Here is a 21,115-nt window from a genome sequence, read left to right as displayed (position 1 = left end):
AACCATGAGTTTGACATCTCTGCTTTATTCCACTCCAGCTTCCAGGACTACACAACCTACCAAGGAGACAAATACCACGAGGACAAGAACACCTCAGGCTCCATCAACCTTGGCATCAGGAGAACAAGCTCGGCACTGATCGGAGGACTGAGAGGTTGAGTTGGAGTGACAGGAACCACATTGTTAATGGCCTGCGATGTTTGGACTGGAGCAGACAAGCACTCCTGTGGGAAGAAGTGGCCCGGTTCCTGACCTATCACTGCAAGGTACCTGCCCAGCTTGATGCAAAAAATGTGGTTGTTCTTAGTGGCTACTGCTCTGTCTTCTATTTGTTGACCATGGTTCTATGTAATCCAGGTGAGGCCTTTCTGACCTCTGTTCTTTTCCACGTTGGCTTCACCTATACTTCCCACCTGTATGGGAAAGTTGAGTTGATTCATGTCCACCTGGACAGTCAGATCACTGAGGTGAATACCCAACCATTCCAGCTGACTGTGGACAAGTTGGAGAAAGCCCTAGTCTTAAGGGAAAAAGGTCAAAGGCCTTGTGCTCATCAACTCCCACAATCCTCTGGGAAACACCTACTCTCAGGACTCACTGAAGGAATACCCAGAATTTGCCAATAGGTAGAACCTCCGTGTGATTACAGATGAGATTTGCATGCTGCCTGTGTTTGATGATTCCACCACATTGCACAGGGCATGGGAAGTTTGCCTGAGCCCAACAGGACTCATTTGATCTGGGGCACCAGTAAGGGTTTGGGGACCTCTGGCTTGTGTTTTGGCACTCTGCACACCCACAGGAAGGTGGCCTCTGCCATGCATGCTGTTGGCTTCCTCTGCAGCATCTCTGGCATCAGCAGCACAAGCTGTGTTGGCTGCTCCAAGACAGAGAATGGATTGACAACATACACCTGACCACTAACCACCTCAGCTTCAGGCTGCTCACAGGTACATCACTAACAAGTAAAAAGCACTGAAGATCCCTTTTCTCAGCCGTGGCTCTGGCCTCCATGTCTGGATCAACTTGAAAGAGTATCTGGGCCCATGCGTATTTGAGGAAGAGCTGCTCCTTTATCATCACTTCCTGGACGACAAGCTAATATTGTCCCCTGGCATTCCACATGTCCTACAAGTGTAAGGAGCCTGGCTGGTTCCACCTCATCTTTTCGGATAAGCCCCTCCACCTCAGTGTCACCATGCATTGGTTCTCTCAGGCACTAGCAGAGCAGAAGCAGGATTTCACAGTGAAGTAATTGAAGGATGCATAGAGGGAATAAGTGGTCTGCTTCCCAACCAGTACCTCCAGCCCATCACATGCTCAGGGTGTCCCTGACATCAGCCTCTGGTCCAGAAGGCTGTAGTATTGACCCACTGCTGTAACAGAGCAAACAGTGGGATCCACCAGAAACTGGCTCATCTGACCCAGTCAGCAGCTTCAAGCTGAGCATCTGTGATTTTGGAAGCTTTGTTATCTTTTTATCTATTGCTTGCCATTTTGTGGTATGAAATGATTTTAGAAGGTTTTGGGTGGGAAAGCTTGTAGGAATAAAGGGAGTTCTGGATGGGTTTTATTTTATATCTTATATGTAATGAATTCTATTCTATTCTAATCTAGAAAGAAAGAAAGAAAGGAAGAAAGGAAGAAAGAAAAAATGAAATGAAATGAAATAAAATAAAATAAAGTAAAGTAAAATAAAATAAAATGAAATGCCTGGTTCCAGTAATGCCTTCTTCCAGTAAAGGATACCTGAAACACATTCTTATCTCTCACCACACACGGAGGTCAAGGCACAGTAGATAATAAGAGTATTCCTGGAAGCCACTGCTACTCAGAAATGGCTAGCGATAATTTAACTATAAAACAGAAGTGACTACAAACCACTTAATCCAAATGCATCCCTAACTCCATCGCCTCTACCAGATCCCAGAAGGCCTGTGCTACTCCACCACCACCCAACACAAGAGGAAGTTAGTGTGTAGACTTAAAAATAAATCTTGCTGGTATTTTCATATGGATCCCATTAAATGTATAGTTTAACTTCAAACATACTGACATTTTCATAAAAAAAAAAGTTCTCTATGTACACCATTCTCTAAAATGAACTTTGTGTGGCTGATACGTATAATGTGAGAAATATAACTATAAAAACTCATATGGAAGAGTGAAGGTACAATAGGCACAAGAATAGTCATGCCAATTCTGAAAAAGACTTTTAGAGTCAGTTTTCAAGTTTCAGTAAAAACTCTTGAAATTTTTAACATGAACTGTATTGAATTTATAAATTAAGAAAGGATGAAACTGTGGAGACATCTGGAATCCTTTTTTAAAGTCATCTAGCAAGGTTATAGCCTTAAAGCAGAGAGATTTTCCCTTTTATTTGTTGATATTATAGCTAAAAAAAAAAAAAAGAGGTAAGTACCTTTAGCTGTTTCAAGCATTTTGTTAAAGCCCACGCTTATTTTGAGCTTTAGACTCCCAGATATTACCCTCACTCAGTCAATAAATGCCTAGTCCCCTAACGTCCTTTAAAGGTGGGAGCCTCAACGCTACTTGCTTCTCATAGGTATTTCTAGTGTGTCTAGAAACACTTTCTTTTTCTCCTTCTTTGCCTTCATTTAAAACTATCATACGTATTTAAGGCTGGTTGAAAATAAGTCTGTGAATATGCAAGGTTTTTACTGACACTCCAAGGAATGAAAGTTCCTCTCTTCTGGCAGCTTAAAAATGAGCTGTACCAGTTTATTCGATATTCTAGTGGAAAATGATTTGGAAAGATACCAACTTTTGAATAACAAAAATTTAGTTAGTAAAAATTAATAACAAATAGTTGAACAAATTAGTTTATAGTAATAATAAAAGCAAACATTTCTATACTCTTAGCAAACATTTCTATAGTACTATTTATGTGCAAGACACTGTTCTATGTGCTTAATAAGCATTAAATAACTGAATTCTCAGTAATTCAGAAACACTTTTAGGTACTAAAGTATCCCATGGCCTTTAGATAAATACCAGTCTCTGCACAAGCAGGTAAAGAAGAATTTTAGGTGTTAGGAAGATTACAGAGTTTAGCATCAATATAAAGTAGCCAATTTTAAGGTCTGATTTACTATTCTCCTCATTCCAAATTCACAAAAACATACCAAAGCTAGCAAGTTAGGAAATTCTGCTTGGTTTACTAGCTAAAATCTTATGCTTTCTCTTAAAGTTTGTTCATTTGTTCATAAATATTATTCTAGAACCATTACTAAATTTATCATGCTCAAAAACATAAACAAAAAAGCCAAATAAGTCTTTAGTGGAAATCACATAGATACATAAATAGAAGGATTATACACAATAATAGATAAGTTTAAAGATTGCTCGTATTAGCACTGCAACAAAAACAGCTGATTTATAAATTTATTTTATATTGAGATCTTTGGGATTAGATATACTTTCACATTATAGGAAAGATTTCTTCAATATTACATTTATTATAATAAAGTTCTTCCACGGGTCAATCAAGTTTATAAAGTTGAAGTGTATTCAGAAGTATAACATTGAGCCATTCTAAAAGATTTTGACAATCTAAAAAATTAAAGATAGGTTAATTATATGAAGACTTGCCTCAATTTTTAGTTTCATGGATTGCGTAAATCACAAATAAACCTGCAAGTGTACATTTAACAATTAAAAGACCCATTCAGCTTATTTTCAAAGTTTATCAGTGTGCCAAAGGTATATGAAAACTTTTTGTACTATCTTAGTAACTTTTCTGTCTGAAGTTATTTCAAAATAAAAAGTTTTTAAAAAAGTTAAGCACTGTTTACTCTCCGTAGAGTCAAACCACTGAAAATTCAGTGTTCAATGAGGTAATGGTATTTACCTTGGTACTCATTAGTGGTTTTCCTTTGAGCTAGGCTATTAAACACCCTTTGTTACTGATAAATGAAAGATAAATCATTTTCTCTTCCCCTTCCTCCTACACATGAACCAGAACATAAAAGATTTTTTAAAAAATGAACTGGGGAGTGTACAATGAATGGTACAACTACTCTGGAGTTAAGCTTGGCAGGTTTTCTTAAAGTAAAACATTCATTTATTCCATGATTAACAATTCCACTCCTAGGTATTTACCCAAGCGAAATAAATAAAAACATATGCCCATAAAAACACATGTGTAACAGATGTTCATAGCAGCTTCATTCATGACAGCTCCAAACTGGAGACAACGTAAATGCCCATCAACAGGTGGATGAATACCCAAACTGTGGACGTGCACTCGTGCTCGGCAATAGTAAGGAATGAACTGCTGACACCGGAGCAAATGGACGACACGCAGAACAAGGCTGAGTGAAAGAAGCGAGACACCAAGGAGTACATACTGCATGATTCCATTTAGTGTTAGTCCAGAAAGAGCAAAACTAAACCATCGTGACGGAAATCAGTGTTTGCCTCTTAAAGAGTAGTGACTGGGACTGAGGAAAACAGTATTACGAAGCTCTCTGGTGTGACTGAATTGCTCTTTACCTTGTTTCAATGTATGAAAAAATTACACATTATAAAAATAACACATATATTTCAATTGAAATAAAGATTATACTTTATTAAAATATAATTAAAAAAATCAAAGTAAGAAGAACAGAAACTGCAGAGTTTCAACATTTCTGCTTTCAGGCTGCTTACCTGTCTAAGAGCTCATTATGTTTCTCTAAAGCATCCTTTTCAGCCAGCACTGCTCGGTCCTTTTCAGCCAAAGCATTATCCCTTGCTTCTCGGAGATTTCTAAAATGTAAACATACATTCAGTTATTCTAAATACATAAGCATCCATCTTCTAAAGATTAATACATGAGTTTTTGTGGAGTTGGTCCCCCTGACAATCCTGAGGAGCCTGCAGGGGATGGCAACAGAACCGTGTACCATATTTGCCCGGCGTGGTTAGTTTCTGTAGCAGCACGCGGCGGTGCAGGTGCAAACATGGTCTATTTCTAATGTCACGCTGCCTTTCTTTGCAACTTTTCTCCACATAGGCTGAAGGTAGACTGAACAGTAACTTATTTAATACCGTAATACCGTATTATATTATACATGTTATTATTAATAACATATTATCCATGAGACAACTGAGGTTTTGAGATGTTAATAATGTTTTACAAAGTATTTTAAGTTAAAGATGTAATTAGAGGTCACAAGCATACAAATGGACATGAAGTTGGGGATACGAGCAGGGAATGACTGAAGTGATAATACTCCCGGGACCTGACTTGGAGAGAAAGGGAAGAGGACGGCACCCAGGAGGGCTGATGGATTAGGAGAGCAGAAGGAACAAAGTAGGTGAAATCCTGAGGAGGCGGCAAACATTAAAGTGGAAGTAGCTGCAGAGTGAGGAGGAAGGCCAGGATCGCTGCTGGAGGACGGAGTTGGAGGCAGACTAGTATTGTACTTCCAGGGACAATTCCGGCTGTGACCGTCGGGGTAGCTGAATGCAGCGAAGCTGAGATGAAGGTCAATATTCATGCAGCACAAAAGGAAGTGTGAGGCCAGAGTACTAGATAAATCCCCTACCTCCAGCGCTGATGAAAGCGCTGGAAGTAAATGAAATTTAAATTGATATAAAGATACATTTAGTGACAGTTAAGGGAATGTCCAAAAGGTAAAAGGTTACAACAGTAATTAGGAGATGATACAGCCAGACATGAGCCTTTAAAGATCAAATCTTGTTTTATTTTCTTATTAAAGTGAAAGTTTGGATTAAAAAAATATCAACAGTCAGCTTGTTTAAGAGAGGTAATTTTTTTAAAAGAAATCCTCTTCCTAACAGAGTTATAAAGAAAGATAGAGTGAGCATAAACGATTTTGTTCACTTAATCCTTACAAATCCTCTCTGTTGTTTTTTCTAACCTATTTCATAGCTGAGTAAACGGAAGTTTAGAGAACTTAAGTACCTAGCCCCAGTCACACAGTCTAAGTGTTACAGCCATCATTGGTGCCCAGCTATGTCTTATTCTAAAGCGTGTGTTTCTTTAAAACATCACATTACCCTACCTCCCATACGGAAGTGAACTGGGTATTAGAATTTGGTCTTTATTTTTCGTGGAGGATGTCAGTAGGGAGTCTTGGAAACCCACACGGTTTGAATAAATATACCTAGTAACCGCTGGGTAGAAATTCTTAGTGCTCATACGTGCTGTGCCAGTACTTGATGTCACCTTTAGCATAGTGCAAAATGTGCAACAAATTTAAAACTTAAAACACGTCAACCAATAGAGATTCATCAGTGAAATAGTTTTTGTGTCAGATATAAAATAATGTAAAAGAAATAAGATAACTCTTATTTAAAAGAAAATAAGTGCATGTAAGGTGGATATCATAAGATGGCATGCCATTTGCTGATATCATCCTGACTGCAATGACCTTCAAAAATATTCTATTACTGAACTGAAACATGAAAATTTACTTTTTAGATAGAATAAAATTCTCAAAGTATACTAGAGATGATTTTTTCATTCCTAGATGATCTATACATTTTTGTCAGTAAATCATCACAAATTGATTGCAATTTTCATTTCTCAAACATAGTCTCATTATTCTATATGTTATTTCAGTAGCAAAATTCCAAGTAGATCATTTTTACAGTACTGATTAATTATTAATACTTAGTTGGTAGGTGGAGGAGCTTCAGTGCCTAGCTATATTGCCTTTCCTGTAATAATGGGCATTAGAAATAAAAGCAAGTCCCAGGGAATGAAATAAAACCCAGACTAAACTAACAGTAGGGCTTACGAAAGGAGGCATAATTAGAGGGTAACTAGTGCATTCACCATGCCACAATCTGTATCATCCAGCCAACTGTAATTAGTGCTATATCAGGGCACAAACAAAATTTTATGGCCAAAAAGAGGAGGAGCTGATTATTTTTCATTGGAGGAAGAGAGGTGAGTCAATTAAGGGAAGACATGTACGTTGGACTGAGAAAAAAAGTAAGCGAAGGCAATTCAAAAAGAGAAAACTGAAATGAATGAAAGAAAGTGCTAAAAGCTGAGGCTTCTACTAGTAAGTCCTCTTGTAAGTGTTTGCTGATAAGATTTCTGTGCAAACCCTTTCTCCTAATCAGCTACTGCACCTTCCATACCCCTGCCCACAACCTGCAAACAACAATAAGAAGCAGCATAATTCCTTTTAACATAGAGAAATGCTTCCTTTAATATTACGTATTGACTTTTAATATTTCACATTAAGTCTGAGAGATAAACTGCGGTATTCTCCCACTGACAATAACTGTAACAGCAAACACAGAATGCTTACCATGTGCTAGGAACTGTGCTAGGCACTTCACATGTAACTCTTTTATTATTTACAACATATTATATTTATGATAACATGTTATAATTTAACCTCCACAACAATCCCACAAAGTGTAGGTTGTATCATTACCTTCATTGTACGAAGAACAGGACTGAAACAGAGAAGTTAAGTATTAGCTCACGGTCACATACAAGTAAGCTATGGAGCCCAAATGTGAACCCAGAGTGTCTGGTTCTAGAGTTATGCTCTTCAGCATACTAAGATTTTCTTTGTTTCACAGAAGTTTTCTCCTTAGGAAATTCTGCCATCATGAGATTTATGTTATATGATTATCTCAAGGCAGAAATAGATATTAAATATCAGCCTTGAGGCTCTGGCTGGGTAGCTCCGTTGGTTAGAGCACTGTCCCGATATGCCAAGGTTGTGGGTTTGATCCCTGGTCAGGGCACATATAGGAATCAACCAGTGAATGCATAAATAAGTGGAACAACAAAAACTGATGTCTCTCACTCTCTTTCTAAAATCGATAAATAAAATTAAAAAAATAAGCCTTGAAAAAACTGTGAACATATTATACACTTGTTTTTATGGCCCTTGTTTTTTCAAATTTAGACTGGTTTGAAAAACACCAGATGGACTGTATTCCGGCCACAGATAAAAGTGTAACTGCCATATAACTAATAAATTATCCATTTTAAAATGTTCAATGCATTAGAAAATGTAACAAAATAGAATTAAAAGACAGCAGGAATTTAAATGTTCTTCAATAGACACAGCTGAAAAATTGAAAGAAACTATCTGTAACATGTCCGAGCTACAGCAGCTCATACATGCAGTTTGAAAAGTCCAAACTGAATATATGTTATATATAATCAAATGTAATTATAATCAATATATCAGTACACAATCTATATATGTAATCAAATATTTTATATATATACATATATAAAATCAAGTGTTATTATAATAATGGAGAAAGATGTTGGGAGTTGGCCAGTTGACCAACATTATAAGAATTGTTTTAAAATACAAACAGAAGAGAAGGGAGGGAGAGAAACACCAATGTGTGGTTGCCTCTCACATACGCCCAGCTGGGGAACCTGGCCCACAACCCAGGCATGTGCCCTAACTGGGAATCGAACCAGCGACCCTTTGTTTCGCAGGCTGGTGCTCAATCCACTGAGCCACACCAGCCATTCAGACAAGAAACTGAAAGACTTATTAGTTATTTCTCTAAAAACAGTTTTAATACTGCAATAAAATCTATGTATTTCATATGCAATCTAGCACATTGACGCAGAGATGACTTCATACGACTAAGTTCATCCAGAAGTATCTCACATCCAAAGCCTGAAAACCTCAGTACAACACATACAACAGACTTCTGTACAGGGTGGAATGTATTTGCTTACTACTAGAGATAAATTTTACAGTACCAATATGCCAAATCTAAATTTACACTTGAAAAATGTTAAGAAAAAATCTTAGAAGAATGAGAAAAACTTTAGGAACCATTGAATTCTAACAGAAACAAATCAGAGCTTGGCAATGCCAAGAGCATGTCTTAGCTTGAATAAATATCACTAATGTCTCAGAATTCGAAATTTACCAAGAATAAATAGTGAAAAACCATGGTTATCAGAAGAGCTCAGCAAGCACAACCCAGCAACCCATTCTTCTCCTTCTGTGTCCATGTAAAATATTTTTGGTTAATAAAAGTGAACATTTTTTTTATAGTTGGAACAAAAAGGAATTGAAACAGGCTGTTTATGTGACAAGCTTATTTATAGGGAAAACATTTGAATTAATCACTCTACCTTCAGATTTCTCTTCCTAGATGAAATATGAAACTGCTCATTTCTATACCCGATGCTTTTGTTTTTAAGAAGGCATAAAATAGAAGGGTTACAAGTGGACTATCTGCTGTTATATAATCAATAACTGGTAATTTTTTTCTTTACGTAACTTAGCTGAAAAGTGAATGAGGCATAAAAAAAACCAAAGTAAAAATTTTATTTAACACAATTCATAGGGAATGTTATGCATTTTAAGGGTAGAAACTTTCTGAGGTTACTTTTCACTGAACTCAGTGCTATACTTTCCTATCATCTTATTAAGTTGGTGCCCAAGCAGATTGTTTTTTTCATTTTATAGATGTGAAAACTTGGGCCAAAAGTAGATAAATATCCAACCCAAACTGTGGCTTTAAAAAATTATGAAAAATTGAAGCACCAAAATGCACAACACTTGTTTAAAATCCCTGATTTCTCTGAAGCAGGGCCAATGTATTCTTTCATTCAACCCATATTTATTGAGCACTTACTATGTACCAGACATTGGTACATAGCACTAAACCTAGCACTAAACAGATGAAAATCCCTACTAACAGGGAAACTGCATTCTAGTGGAAAAGAAACCAAAAGTATGTTAGTAGGTCCTAAGTGCTAGGCAGAGGAGAGGCTACTGGGCAGCAAGCATGAGGAATGTGGGGGATTTGGGAAAAGACATCAGAGAACAGGTGACATATGAAGAGGTGGAGAAAGTGAGGAAACAGGGCTCGAGGTACCCAGGAGTGAAGCATTAAGCAGTGTGAACCATAAACACAGAGACCGGAGGTGAGAAATGTACCCAACAGTTAGAGCAAGTGCCGACGATACAGTAGTAAAGTGAGGACAGGGGAACTGGGAGCAGATCATGTAGTATCGCCATCCATAACAATCATTTGCATTTTTACTGAGTGAGATGGAGACACTTTGTATTTGAGCAGAGGAGGGATTCAATCTGAACTACTGTTTAACAGGAGCTGGGCTGAGAAGGGACTGGCGACATCACACAGTGAGGCCGGGGCACCACGTAAGAGGCTCTGGCAACGATGAAGGTTAGACATAACGGTAGCTGGGACCAAGAGGGAGTGTGAGACGGTAGGAGACCATAAATTCTGAAGACAACACCAAAAGATCACCGATAAACAGAACACAGAATGTGAAAAAGGTAGAAGAGGTGCAAGGCGATTTGACGGGCTTTGGTCTAGGCAGGTAGAACAGAGTTGTCTTTAATTGAGCTGGGTCAGACTACAGGCAGAGCAGGTTGGATGGACAGAAGTTTGCTTCTGGAAATAATAAATTTAAGATGCTTACTAGATAACCAAGTGGAAATAAGATAGAGAAGGCTGCGAAAGATCCCAAGGAGAAAGTAGAGCGAGTGAGTAGTGCCCAGACTTCCTAGAGTCAGTAGAAAAAGAGGAAAAGTAAAAGTGAAGTATCTTGGGAACCAGTTCAAGAATGTGTTTGCAAGAATGGGGAGTGACTGACCGTATTAAATATTGCTAATAGGTCAAGTAAGATGAGAATGAGAATCTGACCATCAGATGTTTGGCAACATGAAGGTCTCTGGGGACAGCTTTGTTGAAGTGGTACAGGGGTGGGAGTGGGGGCAAAAGCTTCTTAGCAAATTTTTAAAAATGGGGGCACAGTGGTAATGAATGAGTATACCACACTCTCTGTAGATGTTTGGCCGAAAGGGGCACAAAGAAATGGGGCAGTGATGAGAGGGGAAAGTAGAGATAAAAAAGGCTTTTTAAGATGACAGAAATATTATTTTGTACATGGTTAAAATGACCTGGTCGAAAGGGGAACACTTTGCCCACATGGGAGACAAAGGGGAGGACTGCTGGAGCTGTGTCCTCGACCAGGAGAGAGGGGACTGGCTCTCATTACAAGGGGGGAGTCTGGGCCTTAGAAGAGCAGGGTCAGAGAGGTAGGTCCTGTCAAAAAATTATACCATTTTATAGAAAAATAAAGGCTTTTCTACAAATTTTCAAAATTACAAATACTTTTATAAAACCACAATGAGATACCACTTCACACTGGTCAGATTGGCCATCATAAATCAACAAATAACAAATGTTGGAGAGGATGTGGAGAAAAGGGAACCCTAGTATATTGTTGGTGAGAATGCAGACCGGTGAGGCCACTGTGGAAAACAGTATGGAATTTCCTCAGAAAACTAAAAATGGAACTGCCTTTTGACCTGGCAATTCTGCTGCTGGGATTATACCCTAAGAATACCAAAACACCAATTCAAAAGAACCTATGCACCCCAATGTTCATAGAAGCACAACAGACAATAGCCAAGTGCTGGAAGCAACCTAAGTGCCCATCAGTAAATGAGTGGATCAAAAAACTGTGATACATTTACACAATGGAATACTACACAGTAGAAAGAAAGAGCTCCTACCCTTTGGGACAGCATGGATGGATCTAGAGAGCATTATACCAAGTGAAATAAGTCAGGCGGTGAAAAACAAATACCATATGATCTCACCTATAAGTGGAACCTAATCAACAAAACACACAAGCAAGCAAAATATAACCAGAGACATTGAAATGAAGAACAAACGGACAGTAACCAGAGGGAGAAGGGGGATAATGCAGGAAAGAAGGGGAAGGGTCATCAAAGAACATGTATAAAGGACCCATAGACAAAGCCAAATGGGGGTAGGATTGAGCGTGGGAGGGGTGGGTGGCTGGGGTGGGGGAGAGTTGGGGGGTAACGGGGGCAACTGTAGTTGAACAATATAAAAATATATTTTCCCATTAAAAAAAAAAAACCCCAAAACCAAATGCTATTATGAAGTTCTGGTGACCCACACTACTCAGCCCTCAAGAATTAAGTGGGGTTTGCAAACTCTTGAGATCTCAAGAATTCTAAATAAATTACCACCAAAATTACAATTTTGATAAGAAATCTTTTGTCAGTTTTCATAGCCTCAAGTAGGAAAATGGGAGTCTGCACTGCACTATAGAGTCACATGTGTCTAGTTTAACCAGTGAAAAAGTCTGTACTCGCAGGCAAGTCACACCCTTTCAGTTTCCTCATTTGTAAAATGGGGATACTAATACCTGCAACCTCATAAAATGTCCCACTTAATTATTTCCACAATGTATGTTGAGTATAACACTTGATGCATAACAGGTATTTATTGAGTAATAAATAGTAGGTATTGCTAGCATGCTATCTAAATATAAAAATATAAATAAACAATATGAAGATACTCATTTAGAGAATGATAATTAGGGCAGTGCTTCCCGAGATTTGTTATTTTATAAAAAGAAAGTGGTAATATTTGTAGGAGTGCACTGGGGGACACAGAGAAGACTGAGGGGAGCAATACCTGGGGCACCGCAGAGGAACATTTCTAGCAGTAAAGTATGTACTCTTAGACAAGTGCTTTTGGGCTTGGTCAGACCTGCCACATCTGTAAAATATCGGAAATTGTCACCTTCCTTCCTAAATCTTGTCTGCACCCTGGAGCTGCCGGCCATGTCTGAGCACCATGTCTGAGCACCATGTCTGAGACGAGTGAAGCAGAAGAGCCGGAGTCGTTCCTGAGGCACGTGCACTTCCTGTCAGTCACCAGGTCTTGTAGGTCCCGCTACCTAAATACACTTCAAATTCAGCTGTTTTCCTTTCCATTTCTCATCTTCACTTAAACTATCCAGTTGTCTTCTAACCAATCTCCTTGCCTCCATTCCCTTTTCAACTACACATAATCCACCCAACACTGCAACCACAATTAAAAAAAAATATCATGTCACTCTTACACTATAAAACCACCCAAAATTCCCCACTGGCAAACAGGGCCTTTAAAAGTGTGACACTTTCCCACTCTACCAGTCCCCCTGCCCCCATGAACTATTCAATGCAGGCAAATCCAGGTTCTCACGTAACTTGAACTCACCTTGCTTCATATCTGAAACACCCTAGAAACCTTGAAATACTTAAATATTATTAATTAAGCAGTAAACACATAAGGTTACCACCTATAGGCATAAAGAACATAGTTAACAATAAAAGATAGATAACAAAATTTCATTTACAATTATTTGAGAAGTTAAGATATAGAAAGTTATACTTTCAGAATAACATAACTGAAAAGACAAAGAGTATTTTTCAGCTCTCCCATTAAAAAAGCTGTAGGAAGCACACAGGAGTCTGGTAAGACTTAAACAACAGAAGTTTGCTGAGGCACTGGTGAGGGCATACACTTGTTACAGGGGGAACGGAGCCTCTGTACACTAGCGTTCCAATTCACCTACTGTGGGGCATTGCCTATACCCCACTAACCTTTGTAAGTAAACTCAGATTTAGGATTCAAAGGTGTTTGTTATCACTCCAAGATTCTACACAAATTTTAAGCTTATGTCATTACAGTTTCTTCTTGAGCACTTTTGGAAGATGACAAATAGTGATGAAGATGGTTTTTACTGAAACGGTGGGAAAATAAAAGTCCCTAAAGCAATACCAATCACACTTAAAAGCATATTTTCGATCTCTTTTTCCCTAATGCCTCTCCCCCTTACAAATAATTCTACAGCAATTTGAAATTCCACATTCTGTGTGCCATCAAGGGCATCATGAATACTTCTAACAGATTCACCCTTGCCTTTTTTACAGCATCACCCCGAGAACAGTTCTTTCTGTTTACAACGATGGGATTACCTTAGGTAGTGGTAATTTTACTTTCGAAAAATCTCAATCAGCTGAATTGATCTCTCCTGACTTTATTATCTCATAGTACTAATTAGGAACAAATGGCTATTTTATGCAGAAATTTAGGGTATGCAGACCCTCTCTGGCTATACTGATACTTAATTACAATGGTGACCAATACTTAAGAATAATTATATATTTTGTAATAGTGCCTTTTAATGATAATAAACTGTTCCATAATGCTACGTTGACCTTAAATATATAATATTAATTTTACTTAAATTGTCAACACAATGGTAAAAGAATTTTTAAGTATTGCATATAGGCAAAAGGTATCAAAACATTTACCACTTATATATAGCTATAATTTAAAGTACACTTTTCATATATATTATCTTGTTTAGACCTTGTAGGTCACCCTGTGAAGTAGTATTATTAGCTCATTTTATGTAAGAGGAAGTTAAACTTCAGGGATATTAAATGATATATTCACTCAGCTAATAAGTGGTAAAGCCAGAATTTAAGTTTGGTCTTTTACTCCCAATCTTTTTCGTAATATACTCCCCGTTCAAGGAATAATTCTTTTCCTCCAAGTGTGTAAAAGCATCTGTACATTCTAGTTTTATAATACCTACTAAGCAAAAAGTTATTTATATAATAAGTTTCACCACCGGAGTGAGTTTGACTCATTATTTCCCACAGCGCCGAACTGGTATTTTAAAGCAACTATAAAGTACGGAAGAAGACAAGAAATCCAATGAACAGACTGAGCCAAAGCATATATACAGGCTATCATCTCAAGTACAGCAGCCCTTCCTCACCCACAGTTTCAGGTGCCCACGGTCAACCGTGGTCCGAAAATACTAAATGAAAAATTCCAGAAATAAACAGTTCTGGTTTTAAAGTGCGTGCCCCTCCAATCAGCAGCATGATGAAACCTCATGCTGTCCTGCTCCATCTGGCCAGGGACATAAGTCATCCCTTTGTCCTGTGTGTCCACGTTGTATATGCTCTTGGCCCATTAGTCACTTAGTGGCCTTCTTGGCTATCAGACCCATTGTTACAGTATGATGGCGTTTGTGCTAAAGTAGCCCTCATTTTACTCAATAATGGCTCCGAAACACAAGAGTAGTGATGCTGGCAATTCGAATATGACAAAGACAAGCTGCAAAGAGCTTCCTGTAATTAAAAAAAGCGGTGTGTAGAGGAAAAACATACATATGGTATATATAGGGTTTGGTACCAGTGTGGTTTCAGACAGTGGGGCTCATGGAGCATACTCCCCGTGGATAAGGGCGGGGCGGCTGTATAGTATGTCTGACGCACCCAAGTATCTAAGTTCTTTCTTTGCTTATCTCTGCCTTTTCTCAAGTCTTTGTCTCTTCACTTTCTTCCTCTTCCCCCTGAACCCTTAACTTCACAAGTATGACTGACTGCAGAAGTAGATACCAAGATCGCATGGCGTGAGTTTCATCTTTCTTTTCCACATGGAAGAGAAATAAAAGGCTCTCTTTTAAAGTCCCCCAGATAGAAAGCAAACCAAAGGGAAAACATTTCTCTAGTCTCATCATTTAACTTTCTTCTAAAAATGTTTATTGGAGGACAGGTAAGATTAAGTACAAATATGCAAGTGTAAGTATTTCATGCATTTAATTCATATTGCAATAGCACACTTTGATAAAATACAATTGACACAATTAAACACCCAAGTCCAAAGCAAGTAATAAATCTGTCCAGACATAAAAATATCTAAATGCATAAACTTTTGTTTTCTAAGTCTTCTGTTTTATAAACAAGGAATATTAAGATCCTTTCCTTAGTTATTTTTAAGTTGGAGAATTTCAAAATAAATAATTTGCAATTTAGTTTAACCTTGTAAATGAGTAGGGGACATAAATTGTAACTATGGTTCATCCTGCCAAAATGAGGAAACTGGTTCAAAAAGATTCAGCCACATAAAGTTATTAATGTCACAATAATCCAACTGGACGGGGTTGGATTATTGTGACATTAATAAAATGGTAAAGGCGAGCTTATACAGCTAGCTGGCTAGAAGTCCCAGTGCAATTGAAAGTCCTAATATGGCAAAGGAAATAGACTTCCAGGAAGTCCAGGAAGCTCAGAGAATCCCAAAGAAGCTGGACCCAAGGAGGAACACACCAAGGCACATCATAATTACATTACCCAAGATTAAACGCAAGGACCTACATCTAAGATTACTGTATCCAGCAAAGCTATCATTTAGAATGGAAGGGAAGATAAAGTGCTTCTCAGATAAGGTCAAGTTAAAGAAGTTCATCATCACCAAGCCCTTATTATATGAAATGTTAAAGGGAGTTACCTAAGAAAAAGAAGATAAAAAATAGGAACAGTAAAAATGACAGCAAACTCACAGTTATTAATGACCACACCTAAAACAAAATCAAGAGCAAACTAGGCAAACAACTAGAACAGGAACAGAACCATAGAGATGGAGAACACATGGAGGGTTGTCAATAGGGAAGTGGGAGGGGGAGAGGGGGGGAAAGGTACAGAGAATAAGTAGCATAGATGATAGGTGGAAAATAGACAGGGGGAGGGTAAAAATAGTGTAGGAAATCTAGAAGCCAAAGAACTTATAAGTATGACCCATGGACATGAACTATAGGGAGGGAATGTGGGAGGGAGAGGATGGGCAGGATGGAGTGGAGTGGGGGGGGGGGAATGGGACAACTGTAATAGCATAATGAATAAATATATTAAAAAAAAAAAAAAAGAAAGCCGTTCGGCCCAGGCTGCAGTTCAGCACCACTGTGGCAACTAACTGTCCCTGTAGCTTCAAATTGCACGGGTCGCTCTGGGTCCTGCGGCTGACTGGGGCTTGCCCAACAGCAGCCCAGTCCCAGGAATCTTCGCATTAGGTGGCATCCATTTTGAGGTAGATTTGGAGTCAGAATAGTGGGGAAAAAGGAAACCTTTCAGCTTCCCAGGTTCGAGAAATGGTCATACAACTATGTCTTCCAACTATCTTAGGGAATAAGGGCTCATTTATCTCACCTTATGATACCATGGGATGCATTTTAAAGGGTTTTTTAAAAACAACAATAATAATAAGCACTACGGAATCAGGAGTTCTCAAAACAATTACATACCAAAGTTTATGTGGCTATGCGGATTCTTTGGAAATAATCATGCATATTATCATAGAAATAACTCCATAAATTTTTAAGTTATTAAGTCAGTCAATAAAAGCCTATACAATCCATAACAGAACTGAGCCAAAGGACTAACAGAATGTATTTGTAAAACAGAAACAATATCACCTATGCCACAGGTCTATCTCATGCGCAGGTCTTTCTCCTGAGATTTAGAACCATATATAGGCACCCTTTCTCTCTGCCTATCTCAGACACTTCCAATGAAACCAAACTAAACGTATCACATTTACTAAATAAAGCCTCGCCTTTTTCTAATGTTTTAATCATTGCATCACCATCCATGCAGTTACCCAATCAAGAAATCTGGTGGTGATAAATAATAACTAGACTTTTGGGGGTGATAGCTTGGTAGTGCATACAGACAATCAAATTACAACGCTGCACACCTGGAAACATATAAATATGAGAGGGGAAGGAAGGAAGGAAGGAAGGAAGGAAGGAAGGAAGGAAGGAAGGAAGGAAGGGAGGAAGGAAGGAAGGAAGGAAGGAAAGAAGGGAGGGAGGGAGGGAGGGAGGGAGGAAGGAAGGAAGGAAGGAGAAAGAGAAAGAGACCTGGTGACCTCCTTAATTTGTCACTCTCCAGCCCAGTCCAGGCACAGAATCTTGTTGGTTCTTCCTCCTGAACATTTCCCAGTCTGGCCCATTCCTCTCCCTCCCGACTGCTACAAATCCAGTTCTATTATTACTTCTCAATTGATAATGAAAACAGCTGCTAAAAGTGGCCTCTCTGTCTCCAGCCTTATATTCCTCCAATCTATTCTCCACATTGCAGAATGGCCTCTTTATGTAAAATCAGATCAGATCAGATCATGCACATTCTTAAAATTTCTCAGTAGTTCCCCACTTTGGACCCATTTCCCTCTTCTGTTTCATCTCTTACAACTCCCTGCTCCTCATTCTGCACTGTAGACCAGTGAATGATATTGCTGCTCAAAAAGCTTCATTTAAAAATATTTTAAAATTTTTTTATGGCATGTTTTTTTCATTACCATTTATCCACATTATACTCTCACACCCCACAGTCACCACACTGTTGTCCATGTCCATGATTCCTTGTCTCCAGGTTTTTATACATACTATATATGCCTTCCTCCGATCCCTTCCCTAGAGAGTCTTACTCCAGTCATCATGCAGGGATCAGCTTGGCCATTTCTCCCTCCACAGTCTTCCCTGACTCCTCCCAAGGCTGGGTTACAGACACTTTGTGGGTGTGGTCTCATCCTGCGCATCCTGCTGTTTTCTCCATTATCTTCATACTTATTTTTCTTTGTCTTTATCCTGTGTTAGACTACCAGCTTTGTGAAGGCAGAGGCCACCCCTGTATCTGGCATCTAGCATGTATCTGGCACACAGTGGGTCTCGATAAATATTTGCTAAATAAGTATATTGTCATGAAAGCTCAAATGTAAACTTTTCTAACATTAACCTTAGTCTGATTTAAAGTCTTGCTTGTTGGCAAAGATCAAAATAGCATATATTCAAATCATGCTGGTAAACTAGTATAACAGTTCAGTCAATTTCAAAACAATTTTCACACTAAAATATAAACTTTCGAAAGCCATATGAATTATAATGATGGTATATAAAAATAAATGCCATGGAAATATGAAGCATTTATTCCCCCCTAACACTGCCTGTCACTGAGGAACCTACTATATACTGATCTGAAAGTAACTGCATGAATAAAAATAATCCTCCTTCAAGACTATTTTACATGATGTCTTTCAGGACCAGCAGCTACATGAGGCATATGCAATATTTCCTATTATTCTAGCTTTTAAAAATTTCCTAGAGATTTTAGGCATGGTTACAGGAAGAAGTACTGGCATTTGTTAGTACTCTCTAATTTCCTTCCATCTCTGTCCTCAACCTGAAGTGAGGGGCAGGTAAAAAGACAAGTTACCAGGGTAATAAAGGGACAATGAGAATACCAGAGGAAAGAGGCTGAAGGTCTGACACACCATGCTAACTAGCTCTAAGCTAGTTATCAACCATCTCAAAACTTCAATGTTCCATCATATTTAACAAATTTTCTTTAATGTATTTAAAAGACATTATGCCACAGAAATAAAGCTTAATTTCAATAAAACTATAAGCTTCCAATAAAGAGAAATAAAATATACAACAAATTTTATACTTTTTTTTTTTTTCACCTGTTTTCCCGTTCATACATTTCCCTAGAGGCACTTCTAAGTTGATCAATTTCTTGATTAGTTTTCAATTTGATTTGTTCCAGTTCATCACGTAGTTTATTTTCATATTCTGTTTTATAATGATCTCTGCAAGGAACCAAAAGGAATATACGTGAATTTATTTTTGTAAAAGAAACAGATGTTTACTCTTCATGTAAGATAGTAATATGTCAAATATGGCCTAAATATAATGTTGCTTGAAATCATAGTTATTACACATAAAGTTTTGTAATTCCTAAAAATACTGTTCCAACTAGTTCTATCTAAGATTTTCTTTTAAACATTCTGTCCTTAAGATTTAACCACTACATGAAATGTTAGTTAATCCATTTAAAATAATTATTCATCTTAAAAAATATCCTACTAAGAGTCTTTAATGTATATGGCTGAAGACCGACGCGTACGAAAGGTCCTTCATTTAGGAATGTACACTGGTGAGCCGCAGGGTGACAGACAGACAGATACCACAGAGCGGGGCGAAAGTAGGCTTAGGGACGTGAGTATGTGCAACACACAAGTTCTTCCTGTATTACTATTTGTTCAACGTTGCATTATTTTCCATATGAACAACTGTAAACCTACTTCGCCCTGCACTGTATTAAAAAATATAAAAACAAAATGACTAGCTCTTTAGAAAACTTTTCCTTCAAAGCACATCAACTAGAGCCACCGTGATCTTTGAGCAAAGTCACAAAGCATTATGCAGGGTATTCACAGGTGCAGACACAGATGAAAAATACCACAGGGTAGGGAAAAAGTTATGAATGTGTGAGTTCTTCAAGGATAGAATTTGTTTTAGTTTTAGATGTGCTGCTAAAAGTAAGTAGCTCAAACACTGTAAGGGCTACTAGTGGAAAGAACTGTAATAGCTTGTCTATCTAGAGGAAGAGAGAAGACAGCATCGAAACAGAGCAGCCTGCGCCCAGAGCCTGATCTTTAAACAGGATGCAGTGCTGTCTCCTCATCCTTCTTTTTGTTTCCCGCAGGAAAAGGTCAGCTTAGTCAGGCTCCGCATGATTACATTTTCTTTGAAAAGACACCTCTACAGAGATACTTATATACTTTCCTTCAAAAACATTTACATAGAGATCTTAGTTGGAAATAAAATAAATCAAAATTTACGGTGTATGTATATACCATACCTAAAAGAAACAAGCTTTTGATTGTTGGAAAAGCCAAAAAGTCTTTTTAAAAAATCAATTAAAGTGAGAACATCTTATAAGGAAACAAAATGAACTATTATCTTAATATCATCCTTTAGACCTTAACAAAAATCACTATTCTTCCCCAAAGGCAAGAGTTCCCTCAAAGAAGCTGGTGCTAATTTGTATCTCTTTATATGGAAAATAATGCAAGTCTTGCCTGGATGCCACGTATTTTTCATACATCTCTTCTCTAGCCTTTTTGGTTTCTTCCAGTTGAGCTTGAAGTCTTTCAAGGCGGTCCTCTTCATGGGCACAGCGAACACTAAGCTCCATGTTTTGGCGACTGAGGTATTCTTTATCCTTCTGCAGTAACGTGACAGTCTGCTGCAACGTTGCTACCTGCACGTGCACGGAGACAGCGTTCAGGGCCGCGTCTTTTCTTTCATGCCAGCTTGCGCTCACCACATAAAAAGGGCCAAGTCTTACCTTGCAGTTTTTCATCCAAACACAGCTACTAAAGGCCCCTTTTTTTCTGGCAACTACATCAAAAAGGAAAAAATGACCCACCCACAGTTCTGCCCTATGTCCACAATCACTGCACAATAAAATACAAATGACTCTATAAGTTTACCTCTTTTGATAATTCACTTCTTTCTTTAGCTTGAATTGTGTGGGAGGCTTCCAGTATTTCATGTTTTCTCCTTAATTCAGTTACTTCCTGTTCAAGAGCATCACGTTCACTGAAAAATTCAAATACATTCATTCGCTTATTTGTTTTTACTAAAATAAAATTTAAA

General features: G+C 38.1%; 1 protein-coding gene across 2 annotated transcripts in view; it reads right to left on the bottom strand.

Moving 5' to 3' along the window:
• The window catches only part of PIBF1 (progesterone immunomodulatory binding factor 1), a 174,659-nt gene that overhangs the window by 109,754 nt on the left and 43,790 nt on the right, over positions 1-21,115 (bottom strand). For both annotated transcript variants that reach the window (XM_024569113.3, XM_024569121.3), the window contains 4 exons: positions 20,950-21,058; positions 20,536-20,717; positions 19,135-19,260; positions 4,672-4,770 (listed from right to left, as the gene is read on the bottom strand). In XM_024569113.3, coding sequence (XP_024424881.2) covers positions 4,672-4,770; positions 19,135-19,260; positions 20,536-20,717; positions 20,950-21,058 — 516 coding nt within the window. The remainder of the gene's footprint in view (positions 1-4,671; positions 4,771-19,134; positions 19,261-20,535; positions 20,718-20,949; positions 21,059-21,115) is intronic.

Source organism: Desmodus rotundus, chromosome 13 (assembly GCF_022682495.2).
Source record: "Desmodus rotundus isolate HL8 chromosome 13, HLdesRot8A.1, whole genome shotgun sequence".
In the NCBI taxonomy this organism is placed as follows: Eukaryota; Metazoa; Chordata; class Mammalia; order Chiroptera; family Phyllostomidae; genus Desmodus; species Desmodus rotundus.
Note: the sequence above shows the minus strand (reverse complement) of the source record. Positions and strands in the feature narration are given on the sequence as shown.